Source organism: Lonchura striata, chromosome 6 (assembly GCF_046129695.1).
Source record: "Lonchura striata isolate bLonStr1 chromosome 6, bLonStr1.mat, whole genome shotgun sequence".
NCBI lineage: Eukaryota > Metazoa > Chordata > Aves > Passeriformes > Estrildidae > Lonchura > Lonchura striata.
The window spans coordinates 62,185,237-62,200,712 of record NC_134608.1 but is presented as its reverse complement, the minus strand read 5'-3'; the positions used below and the strand labels follow the sequence as shown (position 1 = coordinate 62,200,712).

At 39.0% G+C, this 15,476-nt stretch overlaps 1 protein-coding gene across 2 annotated transcripts; it reads right to left on the bottom strand.

Moving 5' to 3' along the window:
* Positions 1-656: 656 nt before the first annotated feature.
* LIN7C (lin-7 cell polarity scaffold C) lies at positions 657-13,391 on the bottom strand. Of its 2 annotated transcripts, none has more exons than XM_021539049.3 (5): positions 13,322-13,391; positions 8,254-8,372; positions 7,112-7,183; positions 6,553-6,762; positions 657-4,127 (listed from the first exon to the last, which is right to left on the bottom strand). In XM_021539049.3, the coding sequence occupies exons 1-5, from the start codon at positions 13,356-13,358 to the stop codon at positions 3,972-3,974; spliced, it is 594 nt and encodes a 197-aa protein (XP_021394724.1). In that variant the 5' UTR covers positions 13,359-13,391; the 3' UTR covers positions 657-3,971. The 2 variants fall into 2 exon arrangements, with proteins under 2 accessions (XP_021394724.1, XP_021394723.2); XM_021539048.3 differs by lacking the exon at positions 657-4,127 and adding an exon at positions 4,369-5,568.
* Between the last annotated feature and the right edge of the window lie 2,085 nt (positions 13,392-15,476).

Genomic DNA, 15,476 nt, shown 5'->3' with positions numbered 1-15,476 from the left:
GATTTTGAAATAAAACAGAAAATGTTTTTTTATTTCCAGTTCAAGCGTTATCTATCATCTATATAAAATATTCACATAACATTGCTCCATGTATTTTCAATTCACAGTCCAGCCTACTTAAATTTAGAAAAAAAAAAAAACAACAAAAACCCCAACTTGTTTTACATTCGAAATGGAAGCATTTTCCCATGTTCATCTCAGTTCATAACTCCAGAAACATTTTACTGACAACCTTACAAGTTGTCCTTTGAAGGACTTACAGAAATTCAGTATCTCATTACTTAAGATACTTAATTCAAACAATTAAAATATCTGACTCAGAATGAGATACTTGGTTCAAACAACTAAAAGGTACTATCTGACTCAGAATATGCACCTTTAAGTTTATGCAGCTGACTTCTCAAAAATGCAAAAGGTTCAAACTACTTTTTTCAGCACTCTTTTTCTCCAGCAAATCACCAAACGTTAAGTAGAAAAGGAAAGATGCAAAAGCAACCAGGAGACAAACTAAGCACAGATTTCAAGTTTCTCTCTTTGGATACCCACACACACACAGTTGTTTATGTTATGCCCCAGAGACTATAAACAGCCAATTAAAGCAGTCTGGAATCTGGATTCAAAATGGAAAGTCAGAAGAAAAACACACAAACACAATGTGTGTGAGACTGAATCTTTATTTTTCTGTTGCTAAAACCCAAAGATCCTTCACAGCAGCAACAGATGCAGAAGTTACTTGCAGAAATGATAACTCTTCTTATTATGTTTGTATACCCATGTATGAGAAGTGTGTAGGGACTGCAGGTCAACACAGGCACTGCTCAGTAGCAACAGAAATCTGGTTTCTTGGAATATTTTAATTAACCCTTTCCCTATTAATAAAGGGTTCTTGTAGTATCAAAGATGATTATGAATTAGTTGGCTGTTATTGATTTATTTGTTATTGCGATTTAAAAGCATTTTATCAAATTCTACATGTACTATTTATATGCCCAGCTACACCTCTCCACATTTTGCAGTAGCTGACAAACCAGAGCCAAATGCTACAATTCAGAATGAAAATGCTACTGCATTTAGCAGCTTTAGCTGCAGTGAAGTAAATATTTCATTAGAGTAACAAAACACTTTGTTCAGTAATACAAGGAATACGGTTTGTAAAGTGAACATTCCTACCTTGTATCCATACCTTTCTGTAATATATATATTTATATATGGCTCTAAAACATATCTCTACTAATTAGCAATTAAATTAAAACACATCCACAATTGGTCTAACTAGTGATTTTGGTCTCAATACTTTAAACATTAGTTGTTCCATAAAAATATACAATTCAACAACATGGTTGTATCAGTAACATGAAGCTTTTAGAAAGATGCCTATGACATAAAACCAACCATGCAATTCAGTGCTTGATGTCATCTAACTGATAAATATTTATATTGCATTTTCAAATTATCAGTATCTCCCAAACTTCTCTTTGCAGGCTTACCATGCTTACAAACATGCAGAAAGCAAGAAAGCAATCACATTTCTCACTTGCCCATAGCAACCACATTTTTTTTTTTCAAATAGATCAACTGACAAAGTGCAAGCTTCAAACTGCCATTTTTAGATTACTAACCTTTTCCTTTCTTTCACATACTGCTTCTTGTGAAGTAAGACTAGGGATTAGCCACACAGCAAGAACTGCACTTTTCAGTTTAAGCCTCTAAAAAATCAAATTACTAACAGTCAATTAGGATGTACTCCTAGCTGCCATACAAGTGAACTGATACCCAGTAGACAATGAAGTTAATTCTTGAAAAGGTGTAGCTTAAAAAAACCCAAACCAAACCCCTAAATTACACAAGTACACCATCAAACCTGGTAGATTCCAAAAACGGATCTCTGTCCAGAATTTTTCAAAATGTACACAAAACCCGTGCCACCATCAAGAATCCATGAGCTAAGACAGTAATTGTTCACAGATGGAGATGTCCTTATTTAGCAGTCGTGATGTAGTAGAAACAAGAATCCCCCAAGTCAGAAGCAGTCAGTAATAAAACCCCAGACAAGTTCACATGTCACAGTAACCTGGCATACAAGACTCAATAACAATCAGTAATTTAGGTACTAACTATTCCGGAACCAATACATTCAATATGGAAATAAGACTGCAATAACAGATGCTAGGAAGACAAGAGTAGTATGACAATTAGGATGAATAATTCTTTTCCACAGCACAAAGGGGAACATCTGGAATTCTTTTGCACTGCATTTATATATCTTCTGTTTCTCAATATAAAAATACATCTAGAGAGTCAATCCAGAACTGCATACAGCAATCATGTTTTCCCCCATAAGTGCTTTAGAATTAGTACAAAATAATGTAAATTACAGGAATGATTGTTGCAAATTTGTAAATGTTGGCTATTACAACATCCATTATGTAAGAACACTAACTGTAAATTATTTACAGGAGAGGTAATACAACTTCCAGAGTAGTGAATTCAGAAGTGTAAAAACAATGTACTTACCAAAAACATTACAAAATCTGGTATCATTATCAGCTACACAGTAGATTATGATTACATTTTGTAGTTGACATAACAACATATTCTTAAGAAAAGTGCCAAAATACTGCTACATAAGAATCTTCTATTTTTTAAAAAATCAGTTAGCAAAACCCCTGGCAGATTCTATGCTAAGTAATGTCAAAAGAAAGCAAGAAAAAAAGGATGCTGATTGTTCAACTTTGTCTTATTAAATGCCTTAGAAAGTGAATTTACAGATTTTTCATATTTAAAAGTCTGACACAAGACTTACTATAAAAGTCTAGAGAAATATCACCATATATGCTTTTCCAGGGCATTTTAGGCCATTCTAAACCTACACATTGCTCCAAAAGTGTGGAACACAAGGAGACTGAAGACATTCTGAAACTGGCTGAACTGTTGAGGATTGTTGTGATCAGTGGCCAAGTGTCCTGCCAGATGCCAGTCACCTCCAGTGCATCCAGGGCCCCTGCTGGGGTCCACACTCCTGCATGTTTTTAATTTCAACCCAGGGGCTGGGACAGATCACACTCAGCAAACCATTCCAAGGGACTCAGCAGGCTGGAGAAATGGGCAAACAAGAGTCACAAAGTTCAGCAAAGAGAAGTGCAAAGTCCTACACAGGGGGAATAACCCTGTCCACCAGCATAGACTGAGGACTGAGCAGCCACAGAGCAGCCTTGCAGAGAACAGCATCAAGCCTTGAGCCACCACAGGCCCCTGCAGCAAAGAAACTCAGCAGTCCTCTGGTTTGCAGGGAAGGAGCACTGCCAGCAAGCTGAGGAAGGGGACTCTTCACTCTGCTCAGGCCTCCCGAGCCACAACTCAAGCGCTGGGTCCAGTTTTGGGCTCCCCAGTCCAACACAGAAATGGGCACACAAGAGTGAATCCAGTTAAGGGCCACAAAGGTGTCTGAGTGACTGGACTATCTTACAGACAAGGAGAACTTGGGAGAACTGGGATTGTCTCTCTTGCCTGGAGAAGAGAAGGCTCAGGTAATCTTACCAGCCTGTGTCAATGCCTGAGAGGAAGGAGTGAAGGAAGAGAGGAAGAGCTCAACTCTTCCCAGTATATCTAGTGATGGACAAGAGGGAGGGATACAAGTGGAAATAACAGAAGCTCTACTTAAACATGGATCTTCATAGTGTAAGGGAGAGCAAAACACTGGAACAGACTGCCCAGACAAGTTCTGGAGTTTCCATCCTTAAGAGATGCCTAATAACCCAGCTTGTCACACACCTGAGCAACCTGCTCTAGCTGGCCCTCCTCTGAGCTGGACAATGGGGCATAGACTAGATCTAGTCCCTCCAACCTCAACTGTTCCATGATTTTATGGAAAGGACAGGGTCTTATGACAGGCACTGGATCAACTGAGTCACAAAGAAACTACAAAATGCAAAAGGAATATATATTTTCTCTTTAAGTTATTGCATACAGTGTTAATTTTGCTGCCTTCGTTTTGCTGATCTCATCTTTTCAAACCTCGACTCCATTTCTTCCAGGACTTTTGGTGTGTATCGCACAACTAGTTTAACCTTCCCTTGAGCTGCCTTCAGCAGTTCTACTGCTTTCTCGTGGTGCTCACCTTCCACACTCTGTGAAGTACAAACCAGCATTAGTAGAGACAAACTGAAACCTGATTTTTACATTTTTTGTACAACTCTACATATGCAATTATATTAACGTATTTATTTATATGTACTCTATTTTCAAGACTGCCTAGGGACAATTAATGCAATTTCAGGACTTATGTTTAAACAAACCAAGTGAGGCAATGGTAAAAATGCTAATTAGTATTAGCAAAAGAATAGTGCAAAAATATTAAGATTTATGCTGAGCAATTAAATTCTGCAATGACAACCTTAGTCACTTATGAAATTACACTTAAAAATCAAAAGCTTCAGGAGAATACTTACTTAAATTTTTTTTCCTTTCACATGTATTTTAAATTTAGCAGTCACCCTCAATTTGCTCATTAAACTGGCACAGACAATTGCAAGATACCTGCCTTCTTGATGTTACCTTGCATCACAACAAGGCAGAAATGGTGCATGCTGGGTGCATGCAATGGAGCATCTAACATGTAGTGTGTTGCTTATCTTAGTGCTCCAGAATCTCTCAGCAAACCCAAAACATTCCAGTTCATTTCCTCTAAACTGATTATCAATACCCTAACCCAACTCAGGAAGACCACAATAAAAATTATTTCCTAAACCAAATCTCAGAATTTCTTAGAATTATATTAGATTCATCTCGCTACAATTTTTAAGCAACAGTTCTCAAAAATTGCATCCAATACATTCCTGCAGAGCATGTATTTTATCAGCAGAACTCCCTTCTCCCAAACGTATGAAACACAGTGACAGGACCACTCCAAGCCTAGGTCCCACCAGTGCTATTAGAAGCTAGAAGGCAGGTGATGTACCTGTTGATTGGAGGGCTTCCCTGTTACTGTAAAGTTACTTACAGAAAGAAATACAACAGTTAAAAAAACCCAAGTTATTTCTCTTCTACCAGACTTAGACAACATATACATTTGGATGCTTTCATTTTTGTTATTCAGGTGGATGTGCAGGCTGTTCTGTTTAAAACTGATAATAAAAGGTTTGTGGAGTCCAGTTTAATTGTATGAAAACACCTAAATTCTGGAGTACACTTAAGATCTCCCACCTGAAAAAAACTTGGTTTTCAGTCATATTCGCTGCAGTCTTGGCAGCTGCATTTTCTATTATTATTATTGAAATATAAATTACAACCACAAGAAGATGCCAGTTATGTATTATAACAGGATTCCATCTGTAAATATCAGATGACAATGATTTTTCTAACTACATTAGCATCCCTAACAGCAATTTATGCACTCACTACGTTCTTACAAGGGCTACATATATTTATACATGTGCATGCTAGCTGCATCAACTGCCTGATGATCAGGTTCAGTTCTGGGTGGAGTGGTGGTTGTGTTGTCTTTAGGAGAGTCTGTGGATGAGGAAGGACTCGTATGAGGACAGTTTTGCACCAGTCCCTCAACGTTCCCTAAAAACAGAAGGCAAAGGCAAGGACAGTTGCATCACTACAGTTATGATTTCTCTTAAGCCTCTTGAAGAGGACAGCTGGACTCCCAGGTAACAGCCAGGAGCCAAGTATGTCAGATTTGTGCTAGCCAGGAGCTCCTAGAGGACAGACACCCAAGATCTGTACCCAGTCACTATTCCTTTCAAGAGCCAAAAACCCCAGAATCTAGTTTGATCCTCAATCTTAAGATTAATATTTTATTACCTCTGTAAACCAAATTTTATTTTAAGCCTGCATAGAGCCTCTCTGTAAATAAAAGCAAGTGTTTGGGAGATATTTACATGCATTCAACTGAAAGCTGTCTCAAGCCAAAGCCTATAACCTCTTCTTTCCAGCCTCCCTTTGTTTTACTTTTTGTATTATTAATTTTTCAGAAGAGGATACTTACTAAAAAACAAATCCAAATCAGCACTTTAGACACATAATTCTTAAAAAACAGTAAAAAGCTTGCTTCTGAAGTTCAGTATAGTTAAATGGAAGGAAAAAAAATACCATACAAGGCAACACCACCTTGTAGTTCCACCTCATTACAGCTTTCACCATGCAGTAGCATTTTTACTATGGGAAAAATGAGAATCTGGTCAGCCAAAAGCAACATAGCATAATTTACTACCTACCTTAGAATGTGAAGAAAACTATTAGTAAAAATCTGCATCATGAAAATTTGATGAAAAGGGAAGGCAGTTTATATTTTACTAAATATATTTGACTACATTTATATAACCCCTCAGAATCTGAAATACCCATATAGATAGTACAGTTCCTTTTTGAGACAGATAACCAAAGCATAATCCTAAAGAAACCAAAGCAAATTTGTTTTGGGAGGACAAAAAGAGTTTTGCCAAGATTAGAAGACACAAGGAGCTTGTGCCATGTGTTCTCTGTACCCCCTCAAATGGAAACAAGCAGTCACTGCTATATACGGAAGAGAAAAGCAGCTCCTACCACTCCATTCACAGAAAGCAGCTGGTCTCCACGTTTGAGGCCTCCATGTCTGTCAGCTATACCTCCAGGGATAATCCGAGAGATATAAATTGGAGAATTTTGTTCTTTGCCTCCCATAATGTTGAAGCCAAGACCTTCTTCTGTTTTGGGTAGTTCAACCACTCTGGGATGAGAATGACCTTCGCTAGCAGCAAATGCAGCTACTGTGGCCTGTGAGAAACAAGACTTTCTCATTAATAGGAAATTAAACACAGTCCTTTTAGCTAGACACAGTGAGCACGCTGAAAATGTATTTCACCTCAAAGTATTTGCCATGTTAAGACAAATGAGAACAATTAATTCCCTACATACCAACGGTAGCATGAAAAATTCAGAACTTCAAGAATAAAACTGAAATGAAAGAAATTTAAAAACCATGAGTCTTGTTTATACCTTTCAATCTGTTAAGCTTATCCATTTTATCAGATATCTAGATAATATCCTTCTGAATTTTATATAATCTTCTGCTTCTGAAGTAATGAACTACTGTATATTTTGCAAGTTATAGTTTGGCTTTTACCTTTGCTGTTGCATTAGCTCTAACTTCGGGGCTACTGCTGATATCCACAGTTTCATAGACATGTTCATACACCTTTAGAGAAAAAACAGTTTCAGTATGAATAGAACTGATATCCTTCTGCTTCGGAAATGTAACAAAATACCAGGTGGAACTCAAAACTGTGTAAATTAAAAGTACACACCTCCCTGACTCACAAGAAGAACAGGCCATCTAACATTCTATGAAGAAACAACTCTCACTATTTTTATTGCTCAGTCTCAGCCTAAGGCTCCTCTCCTTGCACAGTACTCAGATCTCATGAGGACTTTGGGAATGCTGATGGCTAGACTGGCCTGCCTGACTTGAGGTATTTTCTCTTGCTTGATTCCAGCTGGAATTCTTCAACACTGATGCATACAGAAACACTTCAGGGCACCTCTTCAAGGCTTTGCTGACAACCCCTCCCTCCCCACAAGCTCTCAAATTTTCCTTCAATATTAGCAACTAACTGACTATTTTAAGGAAAAAAAGGATTGCAAACACAGAGACAATAAGAATACTAATGCTCAGGAGCTGCTTGCACTGCAGGCTAACCCACATTTTCTCATCTCCCTGCCAGCCATTTGTACTTGCTAAGCAACAAGTACAGTGTCCTCAAAGGCATGATAGATGACATCTGTATCTACAAACAGTTTTTAAAAAAAAAAAACATTCCAGCTGCTATCATTGTATTAACATAAGCAACAGCAATAGCAAGGCACATTCAATCACCTAAAAATCTCCAAAACACTTGATGGAAGATAAGGTGGCACAAGACTCCACCTAAAGATAGCATGGATTTAGCTTAAAAATAAATTTGATACTTTGTCTCTTCCTACATACCAACTGGATAACATCATGTTAGCTGCCAGTAAGGATAGACTCTCAAAATAACCTTTAAGAAGTGATTTGCTACTAAGCCATTATTTTATGTGTATAAAATGTGGTGTCCCAAATTATTTAATTTTGAAATGACTTAATAATAAGGCTTGTTCTGTTAAGCTCTGTAAATTAAATATGCTTTATGAAGTTCAAAATCAGCTTACTGCAATGAGCACGAAAAGGAAAAAGTAAATCATACTGGTCTTTAACTGAAGGTAACTGCTTACCCCAGGTTAACTTACCTCTCTTACAGCATTACAGAATTCACTTTGCAGAACCCTTTGCAATGCCTGTAGCTTTTGTGGTGGCACTTCTCCACTTCTCTGTAATTTTTCCAGCAATTCAATTGCTCTGCAGATGTCTATGAAAAAAAAAAAAAATAAAGCACTAGTAATGAGGAATGCCTGAGGAATCTCAAGGTATATTTGATTTTTTTTTAAATTAAGTTAATTAATCAGTCTGTGTGTGTGCACTTGCATACACTTTAAAACTATGCTTTAAGTTCTGTTACCCACAAAACTATGCCTTTACAAAATGCTCCAATAAACCACTGTACTTCCAGCTTGTTATAAATCAGCCACAACAACAACCCTGTAATATATCTGGACATATCCCTGACATACGCATATTGCAAAGACAATCCAATTTTTCCTCAAAGGACTGAAATATTGCTATGTGTATTAAAGTAGTGGTAGTGTACCCTTCATAATACTCTATGGAGGATATTTTGTTAACACCAGCTATAATATTATAAAATATGCTGTCTAACATGCCTTTTATATTCAAAAATATGTTAAATAAGGTAGACTCAATACTTCCCATAGAAGAGGGCTGAAAACTATCTGGCCTATTTCTCTTCCCTCCTCAAGTGCTTATAAAACCAACCGAACTCCTTCTGATATTCTCAGCTGAGAGACAACATCTCCATAGTCTAGAATCCTGAACCCCAAACCTCTTTCAGTTTCTTGAAATTTGTTCCTAGGAGTTCACGTTGTCCATTTTGTCATAAATGCTGTTCTGTGTAATGAACTCCATGAAGGATTTGACTCCAGACCAGAATGATTCAAGACAAGCACCAAATGCAATGTGAGGTTCTCTTGGCAGCGCCAGGAGAGCAGGAATACATTCACATTCCTCACTTGTACTTCCAAACTGTTACAGTCATGATTATTCTGAAACACAGTTCTTGAGCAGAACTAGAACAGTCTCTTAGAAAAGCAGATAGAAAGGATGACTTTCATTATCACAAGAACAAAAAAGCAGTGATTAATCTAATATATAAAATTATGCAGAGAACATTTTAGAACAGGATGAAGTCTGGAACACTGCTGGTCCCAAAGGCATTACTTCCTTTTTTCTGCAATTAACCTCTGGGTAATTAACCTCATTTTTCGTGTGAATGCACAGAATGACACCACCTACTCAGTGGTATCACGGCAGCACAGAGGATGTGCAATAGCCATGAACTTCTAAAACACGAGTGCAAAAAGAGAGCCCTTGTGTAACTGGATGAGAAGGTAGCAGGGTGCATGATCTGAAATGAGGCTGAAGTGCACTGGCAGGACACAGTCAGGGCAATGGTCGGTCCCTTCACAGGAATTATCACCCTACAAGCCACTAGATCGAGACCTGCTCATGCAGTTGATGGAACAAGATATACCTTAACCACACAGACTGGTCACCCGTGGACTGGAAACAAAGCCTTCATGGGAAAACACTCAAGTAGCAAAGCCCCAAGACTCAAATTATTTCTGATGATAGTTCACATTTCCATGTGCCATGAGAACTTGGTGTTTTCTGGCAAGCATTTCCAAGCTTTACAAGCATCAGCTATATCCAGCAATGCAAAACCAAAAGCTAAATTATCTACTAATAATCCCATGTTCTACAGTGAATGCATTTTTCACAGTTACTATTTGTATAAATGCAAAATGAAAAAAAAAACACCCACACTTAAAGCTTATTTCCCAATACATATCTTGAATTTAATTCAAAATCCACAATAGTTGGTGAAATTAAAGACATTCTAGATGATGTAAAATCCCCAGTGTTCTTAGTAACCCCTGTGTTCAACAACAGCAGTACTGATTAATGTAGCACTTAATTCATGAAGTAGCCCACTGATCAACGTGAAGAGCTATGATCAAATGGCAGTGGCAGCAATTCCAATCTGACAACACTCCACAATTTAATGACAAACATCTGGCAAATCTATAAACTACAACACCACTATCATTTCAATACTTGCAGATGTTTTGAGACAAATGATTAGCACATGAACATAGACTACAACTCCACATAGCCATTCTTGAGCCTATGGTCTATGAACCACGTTAAGATGTACAAACTTGTGATCAGATTGATTAGGATTCTGCAAAAAATTTCAAATGGTGACAACAATGTATTGATACAAGGAGTAGCTGTAGAAATGAAGGCATCAGAATTCCATGTGATAATTTCTTTTTTTCACCTTTTATGTTTTGTCATTAAATTAGACATGCTTCATACCCATAGCTCTTAAAAGACAAAACATTTAATGACACAGCACTTCTTACCCAAAGGTAAAATCAGTTTGGGAATCAGCTATGTCTTTCATTAACTACAGACTAAGAACACAGAATCAGCTTTTCAAAAAGTGATTATGATACACTGAACTGGATTCATATTAGCTCAAACTAAAGCAGAGGACACACTTTAATAAAAAAGTGTTTTCAGATCAAAGGACCAAACTATTGCTAAAAAGTAAAAACTCAGAGTAGTCAAACAGCATGACAGCTAGATCCTCAGTACTCAATACATCTGGCATCACACCACGCTTCTTACTCAGGTAGATCGAGACAATACATGCCATCAGCAGGACCCTGTTCCCAGCAGTTGTTTTGCTGCATGTTATTGAGAGGGTCCCATTACACCACAGTGGAAGTGCAACTGAGCACAATTTTCATCTACTGAACTGCACTGAGTATCACAAGCCAAAAGCTGAATATTCAACCTTCCCCAGCAATATTGCTTTAGGAAAAAGAGTTTTGCTGGGAATAAGGGGCAAAACACACCTTCTTTCATTTTTCAAGAAAAGCTTGTTGACTACTGTGTTGAGGTAATTTGCTTCCTCCTGAATTACTAGCTGGAATATGATCAGCTTTCAGCTGTCTTCCTCACAATATAAACACCATAGCTTAGCCAACTGTTCAGTGCCAGAGATCAAAATGAACAGTACAGAAGTGTTCCAGTGATGGATTTCAACAAGGATCCATGTAGATGTAACCCCAGAGGTGGACAATTAAAAAACCCAAACCACAAAACTAACAGTAAAAAATAATCCATACATAATCAAAAATTTGCTTTTCTTTTCATCTTTTCTTCCTTTTTATACCAAATTGCCTGATCTTCACAAATCATTTTTTGGGATCACTAGATTGAAATTCTGAAAAAAAAGAAGCATCTAAACTAAAAGAATGTGGAAGCACAAAAGCCAGCAAGGTGGCATGTGTGACCAAAACACAGAAAGAGAAAAAACGCAGCACTCTCACAGGTTAACCTTCTGATTAACCATCTCTACTGTTTATGTGCAACCAATCTAGATTCCTGAGCTATATGTAGAGTTAGCACAGGTCACCACTAAACTGTTAGAAGAACTGAAATGTTAACTGTGGTTTCATTCCTGCCCTCTGGTGACTGTGGGTGGTGGTGTTTGCAAAGCAGCTCGGAGGAGAAAAGACAAGAATTTTCCATTGCCCCGGTGGCAAGCACAAGATAACGATTTAAAATCGGCTCTCTCCACACTATTCCCTTTTCTTATGCTATATGCCAAAAACATTAGTGAGCTCACTTTCAAGCTAATTATGACTCATCAGCAGGTTATGTGCAGTCAACCCCACACAATTAACAGTTACTTATTTCGGTAAATAAGGCTCTTGCTTCTGTAAGTCCATTAGAAGGTGCTGTCCTTTTCTTTCTTCTTTAAAAAGACCAACAGCTCCTTTGTCCCACTTATCCTTAAGTAACTCTGCAGATTTGTTTGTTTTCACGGACAGAGCACGGTGGCAGGGTAATGAGGTGAAGGATGGGACCTGAGCCTTAAATCTGCAGATGTCCAAGCACAACTAATCCACTGCTGAAGCAGCTGCCCTAATTAACAAGCTCTGGAGTAGAGAGAGTAGATGAGCTGTGAAGCAAAGACCTTACATAACTCACTACTTACAGGCCAACTCACACGTTACAAGGGGTTCCCTGGTGGAACAGGAAGCAGGGCTACCAAAAAAAGAAAAACTGAGCTCTTCAGCAGGTAACACGGTAGTACCAGAAAAATAAAGTGGGTGTGTACAGTGTGTTATACACCTACAAAAATACATCTAGCACCAAGAGCAAAAGAGGTGGTACTAGTGGGAATGGTAAGGGGATCACATCTACTTCTGTTTTCCTTTTCAAAAGCATTATTTCTATTGACAGTAATCATTTCCCATGTAAATTTCATTTTTCAGTCCCCACTGTCCTAAATCCATACCAACAAATCAATCATCGATACTTTTATAAAAGCATCTGTCGACCTTACACAGTACCAGATTGAAGGAAATTTATAATTATTTCTTAAAATCCGTGGATAAATCTCACAAACATACCACACAAAAATACCCAGCTAGGTTCTATGCTGTATCTGTTTTGCTCTTCATTTCAGTTACATGCTGCATGCATTAACAATACAAATTAAGACTACATACTAGAAAAATGGGGTGAAAACATAAATATGAGAGGGTAATAGAAGACAATCATGAACAAGTGCAGCGGGATCCCTGCATGTGTCAGCCGTCTTCTATAAAAGTAATTATACCTAACACACAGCTAACCGACCGAACTCTGAACTCTAAGAATTCTGCCGTTCGAGACGAAGTTCTCCCACGCGAGAAACAGAAACCGAGAGACGGCAGGCTGAGTAAGAGCATACTGAAGCGTTCACAGCAGTGAAGGCAGACACAGCTACAGAAGGCCTTAGGTGAGTGCCCCCAACTGAGCTACAAACCGAAACGCGACAAAAACCTCCGGGGGCTGCAGAGAGCAAAGCCCAACACGTTGGCCCCACCGAAGCGCTTCCCAGAGCCAGAAGCGATGGAACCCTGCTCAAATCACATCAGCTGTTCGAATCAACCGCGGCTGCGCCCGGCGGAGAGCAGCGGCTTAGCTCCTGCGGCAGGACGGGAGGGCAGGACGGCAAGGGCGGCACGGCCAGTGCTGTCGCCGCCCGGGGCTCCTCCGCCACCGCCCGCCCCCGGCAGAGAGCGGAGAAGCGGCCGTGCGGGCCGCGGCCGCCCTCACCTCTCTCCAGCCGCACCGGCTCGCCCAGCGCCGCCATCTCGTCCTCCCGGCCCGGCGGAAGTGACGCGGCGCCGCCGGAAATGCGAGGCCGCGCGCGGCCGAGGGGCCGGGCCCGCAGGGAGCGCGGGCCGCGGGTCCCCGGGGGGCGACAGGGCCTGACCGCCCGCCAGGGCACCTGGGCGTTATTGCTCTAGACTGTGCGACGCCCAGATCCTGCTGATAATTTCAGCAGAAAATGTCCTCTCCGTTTTCGTCCACATCCTTTAGCGTGACTGAGGACTATTAATACAACACCTGCGAGGGCAGGTCTTCCCGTGCACCCGGAGTACCCCCGGAGACGGGACATATACTTACGTTAGCTGTGTAAATAATGTTAAATATATGTACATATACATACTCATACAGAGAGAAATGTCTGCCTGGGCTTCAGCAAGGTTTTTGACACTGTGCAAAAAAAAACTCTGTCCACAAATGAGACAGAAGAGTTCTGCAACTCCATTCAAATAGTGAACCCTATAGGTCCGTGATACAATATTGTATTCTATAATAAATATTATATATATAAACAATACAAAATTATATAATAACATGGAGCAAACAGTATATATCTTATGCATAATAGGTATACTTTAATATCTATAAATATATACACATATAAATACTGTTCTGCCTGTGTGAAATGGGAGATATGCTTTATATTTCCTGTTCAGCACCAGTTTAATCTTTGTGGGGCTAATATATTGAATTTATCATCTGCATTAAATCACTGCAAGTACAAGCATGACACATGTGAGTTTCTTCTGGAAAAGAGTAGGGGAATGCTTCAGAACATGTATTTATATGCTCTTAATTTATTCTGAGGGTATAACTCTTCCCATCTGGCTTTGATTTTGTCTGCATTTTGTATTTTTTGCTTTGAAAGAGAATAGCTCTCAACAGGTCTCAAAGTGTCCACCAATGTGGCAGTGATGTACTCACTTCTCTCTGTGATTTATTTTCATGCCAGTTTCTCTCAGTCTGAGGGCTGCTGCACATGCATTTCAATGAAAAGGTCATATAAATAGAATTCTGCAGGTGAACAAAATTAAATCCTCACAGACTAGTTTCCGGCAAGAAAAAGTGTTTTAGCAACCAGAATTGTAAAATGCTTCTGGAATAAAATCCAGATGTTTCTATCAGTGGTGCAAGAATGACCATTTCTGTTAGAAATTTTAAATAACCTGCTCAGACTTTGGACAGATTAGCTTATGGAGAAAAATGAGTGTTCAGCAGTATTTCATCAATCCCAAGACTTTTCCAAAGGACATATGTAAGAATACATGTTTAAACATACCGCTAAACTGTCATTATTCTGACTTCAGTAAAGACTAAAGATTCAGAGGTTAAAGCAGCTGCTTTAAACTTCCTGTAGACCCAGTGACTTGGACAATGACATTACAAGAATAAGAAAGTCCAAAAAGCAACTTTTAAGTAGTGCTGCCACTGTCTACTTGATAGCACTCTCCAACTTAAACCCTATCACTCAAGCAATTTGCACTGGTTTATACCTGCAGAAAAAAAACCCCACAGCAAAACAAAAACAAAAAAACCAAGCCAGAACAAAGTTTCGGTTTTTAGGTTTTCATCTGTGAAGACTGATAATGTATAAGTTAGCAGGAGACAGTATTCAAATTCTAGTTGAAGAAGTGGAATGCCTGTTCAGGACCACAGTGGAGGGAAGAAGAATAGGGCTACAGATTATACAGGAACAAAAAAAAAAAAAAAGCCACACATACCCACTTGCTTTTTCCTTTCTGAAGTAACATTTTAGCACACTGCTGCCTTTTTGCAGCACTGCCTGATTTTTGCAGTGGTGTCTGAAGTTGCAAAGGTAGGCATTGCTATAACAGAAGTATTTTAGTGTGGTTTTTAATCTTCAAACAAAAAAAATGTATTTAAAGAAATAGCCACTGTGGAAGTTCCAAGTCTGTCTCAATGCACTGGAAGACAGTGAACTGCTGAGTCTATAGAATTTTTCTCAAGAAAAATTCAATCCATAAATGAATGCAGACAGATAAAAGTATTAAACAGGACAAACTCTTTGTGCCATTTTAGTCAGGAAAACCAGATCCCAAACCTGGCACTCCAGACGGAGCCTGATGTGTTTAGAAGTGAA

Excerpts from the sequence above, each read along its gene's own strand:
- LIN7C (XM_021539048.3), bottom strand. The coding sequence starts at position 13,358 with ATGGCGGCGCTGGGCGAGCCGGTGCGGCTGGAGAGAG. Across the intron at positions 7,184-8,253 it reads TCTGTAATGCTGTAAGAGAG|GTGTATGAACATGTCTATGA; the intron begins GTAAGTTAACCT and ends TTTTCTCTAAAG. Across the intron at positions 6,763-7,111 it reads GAGCTAATGCAACAGCAAAG|GCCACAGTAGCTGCATTTGC; the intron begins GTAAAAGCCAAA and ends TGTTTCTCACAG.